The sequence below is a fragment of the Manis pentadactyla genome, chromosome 7, assembly GCF_030020395.1.
Source record: "Manis pentadactyla isolate mManPen7 chromosome 7, mManPen7.hap1, whole genome shotgun sequence".
In the NCBI taxonomy this organism is placed as follows: domain Eukaryota; kingdom Metazoa; phylum Chordata; class Mammalia; order Pholidota; family Manidae; genus Manis; species Manis pentadactyla.
The window spans coordinates 126780066-126797846 of NC_080025.1; the positions used below are offsets into that span (position 1 = coordinate 126780066).

The 17781-nt window shown below is 35.2% G+C and overlaps 1 protein-coding gene across 3 annotated transcripts in view; it reads right to left on the reverse strand.

Moving 5' to 3' along the window:
* The window catches only part of TNPO3 (transportin 3), a 73906-nt gene that overhangs the window by 25565 nt on the left and 30560 nt on the right, over nucleotides 1–17781 (reverse strand). For all 3 annotated transcript variants that reach the window (XR_005029580.2, XM_036909064.2, XM_036909065.2), the window contains 8 exons: nucleotides 14174–14317; nucleotides 11642–11817; nucleotides 11015–11153; nucleotides 9392–9538; nucleotides 7206–7313; nucleotides 5407–5498; nucleotides 3495–3634; nucleotides 1261–1452 (listed from right to left, as the gene is read on the reverse strand). Coding sequence is in view for 2 of the 3 variants with exons in the window: in XM_036909064.2 (XP_036764959.1) it covers nucleotides 1261–1452; nucleotides 3495–3634; nucleotides 5407–5498; nucleotides 7206–7313; nucleotides 9392–9538; nucleotides 11015–11153; nucleotides 11642–11817; nucleotides 14174–14317 (1138 nt within the window). In the remaining variant the exon portion in view is untranslated. The remainder of the gene's footprint in view (nucleotides 1–1260; nucleotides 1453–3494; nucleotides 3635–5406; nucleotides 5499–7205; nucleotides 7314–9391; nucleotides 9539–11014; nucleotides 11154–11641; nucleotides 11818–14173; nucleotides 14318–17781) is intronic.

A 17781-nucleotide genomic window follows, 5' to 3' on the forward strand; every position in this document is an offset into this window, starting at 1 on the left:
TTTTTTCATTTCATGAAATTTCACTCAACAGAACACTAGTCAATCCATACACCTTCAAATTTGAATTAAAAAATGAATGATTTTTCCTGGCAGTCTTTAAGCCATGAATGAAATAGACTTTCATTTAAAATGGGGGGTAGCAGTGGGGATGGATATAACTTAAATATGATTTTTCCTTTTAATTTGTTCCTACAGAGAAGAATGTTACTGAGTTTTCTATATCTAGAAGATACCACTGATAATTAGGATGCCACATTCTACTATAAGTTAGACAAGGTTAGATCAATGCTAAATTTCACTAGAAAATTACAAAATAGCAGCAATAACCACTAGTAGTAATATAGTAAGAATATTTAACTCTGACTTGATGCCTTATCATCTATGCCTATGAAGGGAAACAAAAACCCACACTACAAAGAGAGAATCTGCCTTGGAAAATGCATACTTACACTGTAGAAATGAAAAATATCAGAGTTTGCACATAAGGTCATCCAATCTTTCTAAGACTATTTACCACTCACAGAGGCTTAAAAGATGCTGCACACATCCTATTATCCAATCTTAATACATGCCCAATCCCCTCTAAACTACCAGCTTTAAGAATTTCAGTACCTCACAGATACCCCAATCTGTTTTCAGTTTAGTTTAGTTAGAAAACATTTTCTTTCTAGGAGCCAGTAAATTGTCAACAATAGACTATTCATAAATTCCCTCTTTTGTAAAATAATCTTTCAAATATTTAGAAATAGCCATCATGTCTTTTTTCCTTGCCTTAATATCTCTAGCTTCTTCCATTACTCTGAACTTCATCACCATTTTGGCTGTTGGCCTCTGGGTAGGCAATCAGTGTAAGCTGATCAGTAATGGTTACAGACCACTAAGAGACAGGCTTCTACTTACAGAACTGATTCATGCACACTACCTTTAAATTCTCTCTTTGGTGTGGCAATACTTATTTTGTCTCCCTTTTTGTTCTCCCAACTCACAAAGGAATTATGTTTAGTTCAAATGTGTGGTTTCCACCCAAAATCTAGGTCTGTGCTATACATACTACAAGCAGTTTGAATTAGTTATATAGTGTTAAAACATTCTAAGAAAAGAATGCATGTAAACATAATCAACCCCCTCTCCTGAAGGGAAAAGCTACCATCCTCATCACTAAGTATACCGCAACTGAAAAACCAGGATATGACTGGTATAAGATAACCCCGAGAAGTGGGTTAGAGGGGACTGTTACTGGTTACCATCTAAAGTAAGTACCTTTTAGCAAGCCCACAGCAGCTTCTGGAGACAGCATGAAGGAATCAAGGGAACGGGCAATCTCCAGGAGTCCATTAAAGTGCTGAGCCATGTGGTCTCGGCAGACAGAGCAGATGTTATGAATGGCTTTGGCTGCAGCAGAAGCCAGAGGCTTTTCACACAGGCCTTTCATCAAATAGCCTAACACAGGATCTAAAGAGAAAAGCCATACAGTAGAGCTTACATATTTGAAACTTGAGAAAAACTAGTTTGCTAGAACAGAGGTTTACATTTCCTTTTTTTTTTTTTAAAAACAACCATTTCAAAAAATGAAATCCAAACCCCAATATATAAAAATGGAGCTGATCTCACTGACACAGTATCAGGAAGCCTTGAGTGCTATCTATTCATTTTCCATTTCTTTCCTTTTGGCAGTCAACTGTTGCTTGTTGATAGGGCTTCACAGAGCACAATCTGAAAACCAACGACTCTCAGTTCAAAAGCCACTGGTAGATATGACCATCCAAGTATTAAGAAAAGGTTAGTGTTAAGAAAGAATGTAAAGCTCAGAGAGTTACTATTATACTCAGAGATGAATCACTTTCTAAAAAAACCCAGCTTATATTAATCAGGAAGATAACAGTTATCTAAAGCTGATGGTTTTATAGTTGATTCTTTATAGTTAAAAAGGCCTTAAAAACATGCAAACGGATCTTCAGCACTCTAGAAGAATTTATTTTTTTTACTTTTTGCTAAATGTAAGTGTTCTAAGAAAACTGATAATAAGGATAAATTTCTATAAAGCAAATCCTACTTATCTTTTACCTTGCTTTTAAAAATCAGAATGTTTTTCTATGGAAAAAAACCTTAAAAAAAAAAAGCTGCTGCTCATATGGCTAAAGAGCATTTTAGGGGTACTTTAGAGTAACCTCATACCAAACCATAAATGAATAGAAGGAATCAAAAGAATAACATCTCAAAACCCATTTAAAATAGTTTTCTCCATTTCTAGTCTAATGACAAATACAATGCACCAACCCAGCGTGAACCCCTGCCCCTCTCCACAAATAAAAAAAGAAAAAACCTGTTTAGGAATCAAGAGAACTAAAATCTAGAACCTAGTCCAAGCAACTCTTAATACTATAGACCTCTGTAATTCTCAAACTGAGTATCTGTGGTTTTGACTATTCTAGAGTAAGAATATGTAGCAATCTGTCTTACTACTGAGGCACAAATTTGAATAAGATACTGCAAGATGGTACTGAGTAACTCCTAACAAAAAACAAATCCACTTTGCTTCTTTGTGGAAAAATCATTCAGAAAAGAAAGCCAAATGTTGAGGCAGATAATGGAAGTCAAGAAATCTTACCAATTAGAAAAGACATTTTGAAAAAACTTTTTAATGGTATGTTGAACTTGAAAAGTGGCTAAGCTATGACATGAGCCTATGAGCTCTGTATTCAGAAACAAGAGAAAAGGAGCACATCATTTTTAAGAGTTTTAGTCCATAAAAAAAGATCATGTGTAAAATAAAATCAAGTTGAAAGGTGGTAATAAAGATAAGCATGAGAAATACATCAAACTTGATATATAATATTTGAAGGTTTGGGGATTATTAAAATTCTGAGAATGTTATCAATCACTTCTGAATATCAGAGGGCTTAATATGTATTACCCTAGATAAATTATTTAGTTTCTGGATTTGTTTCCTTACCTGAAAAATGATTACCAACTTTATTTTTGATTCTACAGTTAATTTATATGATTTTTACTTGTTTTTTCAAGTCAATAAGGGCAACCAGAGGTTATATAACTCAACATTGTTCATTTAATTTGTACTTAGTTTCATATGGTAACTCTTAGTTTTTAAAAGGAGCATGTATTTAACACTGAAAAGCTCTCTCCCTTTGGCTTATCCAATTAGTAGCTCCTACGTTATAATTATATAAGACTCTGATTAGCTCAAGCATATGCTAAGCTAAAAAAGACAGAAATGTTCATGCTGAAGCAGAGTACCAGAGACAAACTATTTCCCTATCTAGAGACCTAATTTTTCAAAGGTCTTTTCTCCAAAGTCTAATCAGATTATAAATGTTATTATCAACTATACAATAACTCATAATATTTACTTAGTGTCTAGAAACAGTCTACCTATCAATAAAAGAAAGCAGGAAAATAAGAGTAAAATTAAGAGAGGAAGAAGAAAATCAGAAAACGCAGAAGCAGCAGCTGCAGAGGGAAGAGTCCACACATACCAAGGAACTGAGGATTTCGATCAACCACTTCACTCATCTCTCCAACCAACTCAATGCTGGTGTATCGCACAGCTGTATGTACAGTTTCTGGGAGACGGACAACTCCTTCTAGGACTTCCACAAGTGTTGGATTGTTCTCCCTGAGTACAGAAGGCAAGTACTCCCAGTTATTGATTTCAGAGCTTAAGTTCTAGCTAACTAACTAACAGGCTGCAATGACACAAATCATTGCTAAAGGGCTTCTTTCTAAATAGATAACAATTTGTATAAAAGTGCTTAACACTAGTTATAGAAGTTTTTTAAATCCTCAAAAAAAGGGAAAAGACAGAAATGGAAGATATTGTTTCAGGAGAAGCATACTGCTCCTTCCTCTTCTGAATGCCAGCAAAGTGCCTGAAGACACATCCTACTATCAAATAAGGCTCTTCAAATTGGAGAGGCAGGCATTTGCTTTGGATGAATGTCTTCTTTCAAACAATCTGTTTTTTTATGCCTATATCTGCAGCACCTAGAACAGTGCCTGGCACATAGTGGGCACTCAATAAATACTGCTGAATGGCTAGATGAACGAATGAATAATTCTCATAGACACATAAGGAAAATTAAAGCTAACCACATACTTTCCACAGTTCCATGAATATTTGTTTTTTCCCCTTTCCTTTTCTTGTTTCTACTCCCCGAGAATACCGGCTGGAGTTTTTTAGGCAGAGTAGAGGATGTCCCCAAAGCGATAGAATATAATCCAGAAATGAAAGATGTTTGAATGTAAATAATATCCTGGATTAGAGCAAGAGCATTCCCTGCTGATAAACTAAGTCTAGCAAGTCCTTCACGTACTTATAATCATGTACTTAGCTTAACTATGGGTAAACAAAAAACAATAAGATTTCTCACTTTTATAGGGGCACTAAGCTATTCCTGACTCTATCCATCCTTTTTCAAACCAACACATACCATTTAGAATTATCAGTGATTTTAATAATCTTCAGACTATCACTAAAGGTTCCAAAAGACACTGAAATGAGTTTATGAGCAAACAGTACATATATAATTCTGGCCTAGAACTTCTTAACAGAGAAAAACAACCTACTCTATCTCCTTGAATATTTACTGCTTTAGAAACAATCTAAAATTTGATTGACTAGGCCCTGAAAGGCAGCTAAAAAAGAAAGCATTGTAGTTTTTATAAATACACACCTTAACCATTCCTCCAATCAAGGTCCTGAAAAGGAGCTCCACTGCAAGTATCTAATCATAATACAAGAAAACTCGACCGATACTAGCATCAATTTATAAACTCACAGCACAAAGTAAATTCTATTTTTAGGGATTTGTGTTAAAATCATAAGCAGAATTACCTTGCTAAGCAATAAGAAATCAAATTCTAATAATCTGAAATTCTCCCTATGGCAATAACAAAAATAGTAATTGCCTTTTAGATTCTGCTCTTTTATATAAAACAGTGCCTATGCCTTGCCTCTCTGAAACTCACAAATAATTCTCTAAAGCAAAAAAAGAACATAGTTATTTGTAAGGATAAACTTACCCAAGGTCACAAAAGTAAGTGTGAGACAAATTAGTGCCTATTCAACTGCTTTTAAGCAAGCACCAACAATTCAACAGTCGAACAAGTTTTGAATTATACCAACTTTCACAAGGAAGCCTTGTTTGGAAAAATAAACTAGTATTCTTTTTCTAGCATCAACAACAAAATAATTTTAACTCTAGGAATTGTGGTTATAACATGGATTTCAGCAATGCATGCTACTCTGGACTAGATTCTTGAAGTCAGAAGACTACGCAGCATTATAGAAGAAAGAAGTTTCCAAACACAGCCCAAGTGAGCAAAATGGTGTTATATTCCTTCCTTTGATATTTAGAGGTCCCAGCAAAAGACTTATTAGACACTCACGGATCAACACTCTTTGCTATAGCAGCCATGATAAAGAGAACCGCTTCTGTCACCTCCCAGGGTGGGTTGCCTTCTTTCAGAGTAGAATATAACTAGAGAAGAAGAGGTGGATTACGGATCCATTAAAAGGGAAACAGAATTCCAAAACAAACAAAATTTAAAAATTTTGTTAGTTAAAATAAATCCAGTCCATTTCCAAATCTAATTATCTCTCAGAGCCATGGGAGAATATTATTTTCATTTTTCACATCTTCACTAACTGTAAGTAACTACAATTTTAGTATCTGGAATAAACTCATTTAGGTCCCCAAGAGTCTATCAAGATTATCATCCACTCTCATAAAGTGAGAATTATAGAAAAAACAAAACATATTGCATGAGTGTCTTTTCCTGGTCCTGATAATAACTGACAAATATATAAACACACTTAAAATTGACATACAATATAAATCCTCCATATATACCTTGGCTTTTCTATTGTTTTAACTACTTGTCTGTATCAATACTAGCAGCAGATATTTATTTCCTAAAAAGTTGCTGCTTAGAAACATCATAATACCATGTGCAAGTAAAGGTGGGGAGGGGAGACCAAACAAAATACTCAGAGATGTTTTAGTCTAGAAGTTTCCCAGGGTATACCCATCTGTGAAATGTAACTGGGTCTAAATAAGATTTCTGTAGTCAAATAACAGACACTGCTAGGTAGTAAGACTAAATTAAACAATTCTGTTGTAGGCTTAATGGAGCCTTTAATGTACTATGTAAGTCATTTCCTGATTTTAATTCACAGAACTGTTTTTTTTTTTAACTAAAGAACATCACATGGGACTGGTGCTTCCACAGAACACGTCTTAAACAACATTGATAATTTATGTAAATTTGAAAACTGAGGTCTGGAAAAAACAAGTAACTTGCTCAAAGCCACAAAGACAGTGAGAAAAAAGTTGAATTCTGAGCCCAGGTCATCTGCCTGTGATTTTTGGATCTCACTGAATCTGCTTTCTAAGAATCCCTAGTTCTTAGGTCAATAAACACACTGCTTAATATGAAGAAAAAGTTATTATTTTATCAACACTTTCTAACTCACATTATGCCCCCAAAATACACAAAATGACTAGGTTACCCCCACCCCCGAAAAAAAGGTTGGTTTGGTATTGCTGACAAAAAATCAAAACTAGTATTTCAGAACTTGGAGCATGACCCAATAATATGAAAACCACCTGAAATTATGCTAATATTTATTAAGTGATGTGGAATAGTGATGATTGCAACCTTATGAGGTAAAATTCCTCACTGACTGTCAGGAAAACTACAGGACTATGAATTTTCTACTCTAGTATAGTCACCTCTGGGATGTAACTGAACAGGAAGATAACCGTAAGTGTAAACCTAACCATAAGTGTGGACAAAGGAAGGTATAAATAACTTAAAGGGTTGCCAGGAGTTGGCACATAATTATTAAAGCAGAAAAACTTCCCCATTTCTCCTGGCTAGGTTCAAATTCCTTATAAGTACCTTGGGGCCTTTAAGATTATCTATGATCTTCCACTCCCAGTGGACAGGTGGAACAGATTTCATTAGCAGTACTAGAGTAAACCATATTGAAACATAGACTGTGATTGGCTTGTAAGATACTAAATAAAACACAGCTACTATATGCCAGGCAGTGTGCTAGGCACCTGCATATCTACTGTCCCATTTAGCCACTGAAATTGAAGGAAAAGATGGAACATTTACAGAAGACAGAGAATGAGTAAAAGTGATGAGTAAAACTGGTAAGAATCTCCAAATGGGCTTACCTGAGCAAAACACTCCATAGATCCAATCAAGAAAATCAAGTCTTTCACGAGATCTGATACCCTCATCCGAAACTCCCCAAAGTCATCAGTCTCCTCAGGAACCCCCTCCTGAAATTTCCAATCAGACGTTTGTTTTAAACTCACTAATGCTTTCACTGACCTCTAGTGAAGTAAAAGAAGCCATTAAGCAGTCCAGACCCAATGAACAAAAGATAAATCTCCTAAATCACAACAGTATTTTACTACAGAGAGTCTACTAAACTTTTAGGCATGTCAGGTCAATATAGCCTAACCTCTACTATGAAAAACTCTTCTTTCTCTTCTTTCTTTCTGCATTTCCAAACTACACCTTGTTTCTGTTGTTGGAAAAACTTGGGAGTGGTAGGGAAAGTGGCCAGAAAGAGCTAGTAATTCAAAGAGTTTATAAGCCCCACCTGGATAGGGTCAGTAGCTTTTTATTACTGAATAAGCCACTGAGGCTTTATGGTTCAGGATCTACCAAAATCAGCCACTGTCACAATAACTAAATGCAGAACAGAATATAAGATTACAAAGAATCTTATATATGTGGACAGACTTATAAAAAGAATTCTGCATAGGTGGTCATTTTATATTAGTAAAATATTAATGGTAGAATTTAAGTGGTAGGTATACAGTATTCACTATAAAATTATTTCACCTTTGCTGTAGATTTGAATTTTTTCATTAAAAAATATACAGACCATTTACATTTCATGCTCCCTAAATTGTTCTTATTCCACAAGGCTCCCTTGAATAAACAAAGGCTTAGCAATTGTGAGATGGTTAAGGGCAGGTATAAGAATCTTGTACCATGAATATCTGGAAAAAGCCCTTCTTACTTCAGAATTGCTGACCTAATTCAACCTCCTTGACTTAAGATGAAGAAATTATAAGGGAGGAGGAAATAGATGATGGCTGTCTCAGATGAAACAGAAAGTACAATACAAATTATAAAGCACTATATAGATCAGCAAAGGGAGGAAGGGGATCAAGCAAGTAGAATCATTTAAACCAGAGTGCCCATGCTTTTATTTACATATTAGGCTTCTTAGTAAGGTATAGCTGAAGAGAGGATTCCTCAGTTAAAACTGAAACAGTTAGTACAAAACTACTAATCTAGAACATCATTAAGGTTCTGTGGAGATATACTATTCTATGACTAAAACAACGTAACATCAGAATGAAGAGCACAGATTTCATGTCAGATTTAATGGTAAGCAATGGGAAAAAAAAACCCTGACTCCAGGTCCTAGGTTAAAGGACAGAGATTGAACCAACCAACCAACAAAAAAGGATGAAATAAATGCTGTAAAATTTGAAGAGACTTAAGCAAAGAACGGAGATTGAAGAGTTTCCCAATGGGCTATTTTATAGTATTTCTAGTATGTGTTCTTCTAAGCAAATAGATTGTTTCCGTATTTCCTTTTAAATTGTCAAATCAGTATAAATAAGACAAAGAAAAATGTGTACTATGTAGGGGGGATGAGAGAGGGGAGAATCATGCAATCACACAAATACTTCACTTTTGTGTTAGTTTTAATCCAACTACGTATTTTAAACTTAAAAACAGAGTATAAAATTTTGTATTCTGATAGTTGATGATTCTGTAACATTTTTCTACGATAGATAGTAACTACACTAAAGGGGGTGAGGATTCAGTAATATGGGTAACTGTTGAACCACTGTGTTGTGTATTTGAAACCAACGTAATATTGTATAAGCATACTTCAATAAAAAAATTTTTTTTTACATTCTGATTTTTTTCATTTAGCATTCCAACTATTGCTACTTCAAGTCATTTTTAACTGCTACATAATGGTCCATCAAGTTGCTACATCATGATTTATGTAACTACTCTTACACAGTTGTACATGGGTTTAGCATTTTTTACTTTTATAGTTAATGCTTTGCACATAAAATAGCTATTTTCGTCTTCTGCCGATTTAAGGTAAGTTCCCAGGAGAATTACTGGCTCAACAGGATTGATTTCTTTCCATATAGGCTTAATACTCTTTTATTATAGTGGTATTGACTTCAATATAAGCTACAGAGTGACAGAAAACCAGCAGATTCCAATTGCTTTATTCTCTATTTTTTCAGTTCCTTTTCAAATGAGCACTGAAAAAAGGAGAAAATTAAGATTTGTAGTAGAGAAGAGAACTTACATGGTCTGGTTCCAGCTGGCAGTGTCGAGCCAAGGCATGAAGCAGCCTCTGAATGTAAGCTTTGAAGATGCCATGAATAACTTCATCATTAGTTTTATATAAATGCTCCCCTAATCGGTACCAAAAATTAAAGGAAATTTCTACTACCTGTTAAATTAAAAGAGAGAAAGAAAAAGGATGGTTTATTTGAATCAGAAAAGGAATGGAGTAAGAAGACAGTTTCATTAGGTCCATAGAGGAAGGAAGATACACTTTTAAATAACGTAAGTGGAACCAGCTGAGAAGCCACCTTTTCTCTGGCAGATTTATTATTATCCTCCCCAATTATCTTCCCATATTAGGCCCAAACCTGTATTAGAATGGCTGGCTTTACATTCCCATTAAGCTCTGGGACAATTTCTCCATTAGACTGGATTCTAAAATTAGAGAAACAGATACAGAAATGAAGTCTCTTCTAAAGTACTGTTTCCCAAGTTCTGAAATCATTTCATGTTTGAGATCAGAACACCTCTCACCAAATGGTTTGTCTGCAAATCCCTGAACATACCAACCTTGTGTCACTTTTACTCACTTGCTTTCTTGAGTAAGAGAGAAAGGGAAGAAAAAATTTGGGACTTTATCCACAGCTTATCTTAGTTAGGCACTGTTTAAAGGAATGATAATCATTATGTAATGCTGTATTTCCTCCCCCAGATGTTTTGAGTTTCATCCAAATCTAGATATCCTCATGAGTCACACTAAACAATTTAATATTATCTTTTATATTACAACAGAAAAGGATTGAGTATCACAGTACTTCCGTGCCCCTTCCCAAGATGGGCCCTACCATCCTTTTCCCATTAAAGATCCAAAATAGAACTATTTAAAATACTCAACTTGGGAGTTTTTTTTCTCACTTCTTTAACTATTTAAGAGGTAGTAAAACTTCCTGAATAAATGAAGAGATTTTTTTCCTTTTTTAAATCTAGCAAACTTAAAAAAGGCAGTGTCTTCAGAGAAGACAACTAATGACTTCATAGCATCTTACTACACTGATGGACAGTGATTACAAAGGGGTGGGGTGGGGGGACTTGATAATATGGGTGGATGTTGAAACCACAATGTTGCTCATGTGTAACCTTCATAAGATTTATCAATGACACCTTAATTATTTTTTTTAAAAAAGGTGGTATCTTAAGGATTCTGGAATGATGAAGACTCTTTTAAATCCTTTCAATCTCTTTCTCACTCCTACCCATAATTTGGAGAAAAACTTTGGATGTTAAGACCTGTGGAAGTACAGTTAAGATTCTGAGGAGTTTTTTTTAGCTATAAAGCTCCGAAGAATCACTGGAACTAGAGAGGGGGCTCAACAGAAAGCTAGAAGCTTTCTTTCTGGATTCCTTAAGATACCTACACCAGTCAGCCCAGTTAACCAAGTAAGAAAACAGGAAAGTATTCAAAGCAGAAGCCCAATTATATTCTTTTTCTAATCCAGTACAAAGGAAACCCCCACATCATATTAATTAAAAATAGGGCAATAATTTCCCCACAGATAAAAAGCTGGACAGGAGGCACTGGAATATAGGTAATGTGCAACATACAACTTGGAGCATAATGGCTTTAGCATAATGTAAACACTACCTCATACTGAGGATGTCCTGCACAGATAAGAAGCAGTTCCAGAGTTCGTAGGTCCCCAAGACCTTGGCCGGGAGTACAAACAATTTTTTCAAGAAAAGTTTCACATAGTTCAGTGAAAATACGGCAGTAATTCAGAACTCTGTAGATGAAAAAGTAATGAGAACACTGAGTCAGAAATCTAGATACTGTATGTACATACAGCCATTTAATTATGCTTTTCTATGCTGTATCATAATCTCCGTAACAGCCACCTTTCCTTACATCAGGTACTTTTATAACAGAGAAGTAAATGACTCTAAGTCAGTTCAAATTCTCAACTACTAAAACATCTGAATGAAATTCCCATCAAATCATATTTGATACTTCAAAGTTCATCCCCAATTCTTAGAGCCTTATCCTTTGTAGAAAAATAGCAAAAAATGTCCTACTTTCCTATGATTATGACTTCTTCTGCATTCAGTTTGACCACTCCAGGTTCTAATGAGAATAGCAGAGCGTCTTTTAGGATGCAATATGTATATTTACAGTCACAAAGAATCACAAAGGATAGATGAGTGATAAAAAATTACTTAAAAGAACACTAGACCGTATGTGAACACAGGGCTACTGCCTTAAATGACTACTCACTTATCTAGATCTTCACGTGCCACAGCCATATGATAGGCAGTCTCCAATGTCAGGACTCCCTGGAAAAGCTGCATGGCTAATGGCAGGTTAGTCTCCACATTCTCAATGGCATAGAGAGCTGAGCACACACAGTCTGAAGCAGCTTCATGTAGGTTGGACGAGGTCTTATCTTGTTGCTGGGAGATAGCAGGAATAGAGAAGTAAGAAATATGATCACTAAGCTAGAATCCAAGTACTAAGGCAACAAAAACAGCCTATTTCTGAATGTATACTTTAAATGCATAAAGCCTAACAGTCCTGGTCTTCAAAGAGACAACATCCACCAATCCTCCCCATCCTAGTTCTAATTCCCTATATGTCAAGCAAATCAGCGTTTCTGTACCTTAATCAGGGTCCCTTAACTTCTAAAATTCATGTTTTTTTCCATACCAGTCACTCCAAATATAATGCCATGTGTTCCTGGCCCATTTTATAGGCTCTGGGAATCTTTTCCATCCTTTTTCTGGTAGTCAAACAAGTATCAAATACCTATATGTAACATATTATTGTGATACTTTGGAATACCAAGGTTAAACAGAGGTTCTTAAGGATTCTGGGGAGGAGAAAAGGTAACTTAGAAAGGAGCAAAAATCAAAGTTATCCAGCTTCTCATTAGCAATGATTACTGCCAGTAATGAAGAGAGCAAGGCTTGGAAATTTTGAAGGAAAAGAATATTGAATCTAGAACTCTATACGTAAACCACCAATCAAGAATGAAAGCAAAATAAAAGTATTTCTCAGACATGCAAAGACTCAAAGTTTATCTCCCACATATCCTTCTGAGGAAGATATCTGAGGAGGCTCAAAAAAGAGTTATTGCAATCCAGAAGCATAGTAAAGAGAAGTCCCAGGATGACAGCTGGGGAGCAGATCAAATTAGAGCAGATAAGAAGGCTTAAGGAGGAAGGACTTCAGAGCTTCTATGTAGGAGTACAGTTCAGAGGTTGTATAAATTTAGTGAAGGCATATTAGACTTCCATGAATAATAAAAAAACAAAGACATTTAGAATCTCTGAGGGTTGGGGGAGCTATACAGGCAGGTTTGGGAGAGCACACAGATGCAGGATGGTGGATTAAAAAATATTTGTTGTATTACTATGTTGTAAAAGTTTAACACATGCTCAAATTTATTCTTTTGTATATACCAAGTATGAAATTTAAAAAAGATTTTTAGGAAAGAATTACAGGAGAAAAACTATGTAACAAAGTGATAGTCCAAACATAAAGCAAACTAAAATATGGCATGATTTTTAAGCACTGAATGAATGTAACAACAAGAACATATTTGACTCTTGACTCTAGAAACACTCTTTTTTCAAGTAGCAGAGGGTCCTGACCTGGATCATTAGAGAGGGTAATGCAATCCTGGCACACTACTTAGATTATTCTCTACCCCAATTCTCAATTCCTAGAAGTGACTACTGTTTTAAGTTTGAAGTATATTACATAGACTGTACATATAATCATTCATATGTAATTATATTTATATGATTTTTAAACAAAAGTGGGATTTTATTTATACTGACTACTCTTTACCTTCACACAATTTAGTGAGATGAGAATCAAACTTACCATTATTGAGGTAAGGCATTAACAGACATGAAGACAAGACAATGACTAACAAAACAACTGTTAGCATACTGCCTGCCCTTCCTGGGTCTTACCTTCTGATGCAAGAATGACAGCAAAAATATACTAACAACAATCAAATTCCAAAAATGTCTCCATGGAGAATGTACTTTCCTTTTCTTTAATTTAGTGATAACAATCTAGTATCATGCTATCATCTTCTAAATTACAGTGTACACACATACAATAAATATATACAGAGAGCTTCCACACAAATATATCCTCATGAAAGGAAATGATCCGGGAGAAAGGGACAAAGTCACTCCCATCTCCAAATACCTGTTCAATATTCGTGGTAGAGATATTGCTAAGTTTCTTGTTCTAAAAACCAGTCTTATTCTAAGTACTCACTTACTCTTACCTACCAAGACACAGGAATGTATACCAGGCACTATTATGTCCAAAGTTTAAGAAAGGAATGTGTAAGTATATAAAAAGACATTACTTCTTATCCTATTAATCTCAAAAACCCAAACTCCATCCTATACATACCCTGATGTTTAAAAACTATCTCAACTATGAAAATAATATTCTGATCTATAACTGTCTCAAAGACTCAATGATCATTATTAGAAACATATTTTATACTTTTAAAACAAGGAAAAAGAGACCATTTTTTTGTTACTTAGTTTTTTGTATGTAAATATTGATATACATATAAGACTGGTTTCCTATTAAACCTAACTACATTCTATTTTGAGCATTAAAACTAATACCTTAATTTGGCACTTTGCAACAAGGGAAGGACACTGTCGCTCTCTCACTATACACTTTCCAATCACTGCAGAAATGTGAGAATACTGCAGGGTCCGAGGTTAGTTACTGTGACTGTGAAATACTTTCATAAACAAAGCCATTACTTACCAAAACCTCAAAAAGGAGTGCTAGTAACTTATTGTTAGCCATGAAGTTACTGTCCAAAACCCCTAAGTTAAACCAACTTCCCAAACAGCGAAAGACTTTCATAAGCATTTTCTCATCTGTTCCTGCTTTTTCCACACAAGTCATCTGAAATGAAGAAGAGTTAAAATATTTATATTTAAACCATTATGCAACCACCTTACAGATGTAATGACAATAATAACAATTAAAAGTGCTTTGTTAAGTGCAGACACTGTTCTCAACACTCTCAATTCGTTTAATCTCTGCTAAACTCTATAGGTAGGTACTATTATATATCTCTACCTTCTCAATTGGGAAGCTGATATACAGAGAGGTTACAGACTTGCTCAAAGAGAGATATGTTTCAGAAATAACTGTTAGATCCCACTTATGCATTAATGTAATCTTACCAATATTCTTGTCTTTAAAGTAATACTTATCTATCACCTGATTTTACAGAACAGTAATAAGCTAGTCACATTTCTGTCTATTTCCACAAGAAAGGCTGATGTTTCAACTTCAGGACTTGAATACCTACCAAATACACCATTCCACAGAAAGTGATACTACCATAAATATGGTAGGTTATAAAAAAGACAAAATGAAAAGTCAGGTTAAAACTTACCTTTGTTTCTCTTTGCAAATTGTTTTTGTGATGTGTTTTTTTCCAAAGTAAAATGTGACGTAAATTTTTCTGGATAAAGAATGTTTAAAAATAACTTTTGCAGGTGATGGGTTAGAAACATCCTAACTGCCATGGGGTTTGAGAGGCAGGGGGGGTATGAAATCCCAAAATGATCTGAATGCTGACACTTGTACTTCAGGTAGCCATGTTCCCCCTATGTTTGCAGTATCAGGCAATAATGATTACATATTTATTAGTTAGTTTGAATTTAATGGAAACGAAGAAAAAAGAAAGGATTCAAGGAAGTTTATGGCAACCACACACACACACAAACTTTGCGGCTCTTGATATAAACTCTTTACACAATTCCTTGGCCTTTATACTTTTTCAATGACATTTCAATTTTACTAAGGCATGATGTTTACAAATAGGATTTAACTGTACATTCTAACTACTGACTCAAACTTAAGGATAGAATTCTGGACAAGCCCTACATCTAAAATCAATTGCTTTGAAGAAAAGAAGTTTTGCTAACTAAATCAAAATACACCATAAAGCGTAAGAACTAAGAATTACTTTCAGTTCTTTGGGAACTCTATTATTAAAAACACAATTACTGATCATAGATTCATGAAATGGAGAAAAATACAGACAAGGCTAAGTTCAGTTATAAGAGCAATAGAATAATCTTTTTAAATTCAGTAAAATGTTTAGGTACAGATTCATTTGAATAGACCACAAAAGTATAATACTTACATGTAAAATGGGATGGAAGAGAACCATTACAGAGAATGTGGGAGGAACTCAATGAAAAAGGTTTTAAGAGGCTGCTGTTACCTGGTATTACAGCCAAATACCTATTTTTCTTGGCAATTTTGGACTAGTTTCATCCTTTCGGTTCTTTAATATGACAAGCTAAATGACAGAACTATAGACCTTCTAAGTACCACAGGCAGGTATTTTTCATATTTGATCAGAACCAATCAAGCTATCACCTGTTGTCAATTATGAGTAAGCGCTAGGTTAAGCACATGCCTTGGGAGCCCAAGTGGCTGATGTTATTTGATCATTGTGGCAGTTAAGGATGACTATAAGGACTGCAGTGTACTGGATTCTTTTGACTTCACTTGAGTGATTACAAAAAGAAAACAACAAGCTCAGATCCCTTAACTCAGCTCAAGTCATAGTCTCAGAACCAGAGGCCTTCATGACAGCTCTAAACAAAGCTCTTATTTTTTATAGCTACAGGGCTGATACTGCTGAAACTCATATACTAAATTTAATTGTATGGCTTGCTGAATTACATACAACAGTTGAAATTACAACCTCACCAAGTTTCTCATGTGAATGTTGGGAAACTGGTAAAGAATGGGAATCTGAAATGGTAATGTGGACATCTGGATGGACCCTTATTAAACTGATAATCCTGAATCCCCAAGTCATTCTTAGTCTCCCTTACCAGTGGAAGTAGCCTGCCTTGTATTGTCTGAGAAGACTACCCTTCCCCAGCTCATAAGCCCTGTAAAAACTTCATCTGGAATAGATGCCTTAAAAGGGTCTCCCATTCTCTTCAAGACTGACTACAAACATTCCCCGTGCCAGCACTGCTAGGGTCAAACCTCAGCATGTTCCTGGGACAGAGATACACACAGGCGGAAATAACTTTATTAGTTAACATGTATCTAAAGAAACATAGGGAACATGTGTGGGAGTGGATTCTAAGAGTGTTAGATCAGGGGAGGCTGAAATGTAATATCAGACTGAGCCAAACTCATTGATAAGTGTAATTCCTAGAGATTCTGGATTTTGTTAGTATATAGAGCTTCTGGTAAGCACCAACAGAAAAATCATAATGCAAATATCTAGGATTCTGGAGCAATCTATGTCCTCTTTTACAAGTAACTACCCTTTTTTTTTTTTTTGGAGAGGGCATCTCTCATATTTATTGATCATATGGTTGTTAACAACAATATAATTCGTATAGGGGACTCAATGCACAATCATTAATCAACCCCAAGCCTAGTTCTCAAAGTCTCCAATCTTCTGACGCATAACGAACAAGTTTTTACATGGTGAACAAGTTCTTACATAGTGAATAAGTTCTTACATGGTGAACAGTGCAAGGGCAGTCATCACAGAAACTTTCGGTTTTGATCACGCATTATGAACTATAAACAATCAGGTCAAATGTGAATATTCATTTGATTTTATACTTGATTTATATGTGAATTCCACATTTCTCCCTTATTATTATTATTACTATTATCATTATTTTAAATAAAATGCTGAAGTGGTAGGTAGATGCAAGACTAAGTATTAATCCAAGCTAGACAAGGGCAACAAAACATCCACGGATGCAGAAGATTTCTCTCAAAACAGAGGGGGTGAGGTTCTAAGCCTCACCTCTGTTGATCCCCGATTTCTCACCTGATGGTCCCCCTGCGACTGTGCCTGTTTTAGGTTGTTCCTCGTTTGAGGAATCTTACCCTCTCTGGCTAACCAGTCATCTTCCAGGGCCATGCAGTGAAATGTAAAGTTGGTAAGTGAGAGAGAAGCAATATTGTTTGAAAAGGTTAGCTTTTTACTTTTTTGCAGATTTATGCCGTGGCTTCTATGCCCAGCATTTGTCTTGAGGTATCTTTACCACTTGGAAGAATTATGACACTCGGTAATTTCGATATGAGGCACGAATTCTACTTAGGGGTTGTAATTATGAAGGAAGAAGAGAAGCTATAGAAGTAGCAGATGGAAGAAAACATGGGAAGATTGATAATTTCTTTGACATATCTTCTTGTAGTGTAACATAAGCGTGTATAGGTTTTAAATTACTAATTAAATTGCGTGCACACATTACCATAATAGGAATACAGCTACATAACCAAAGCAGACCTACAATTACCAGCCATATCCAGTGAAACCAAGAAAACCAGTTAGGCACCCTAGGATTTGTGAAAACTTATCAATG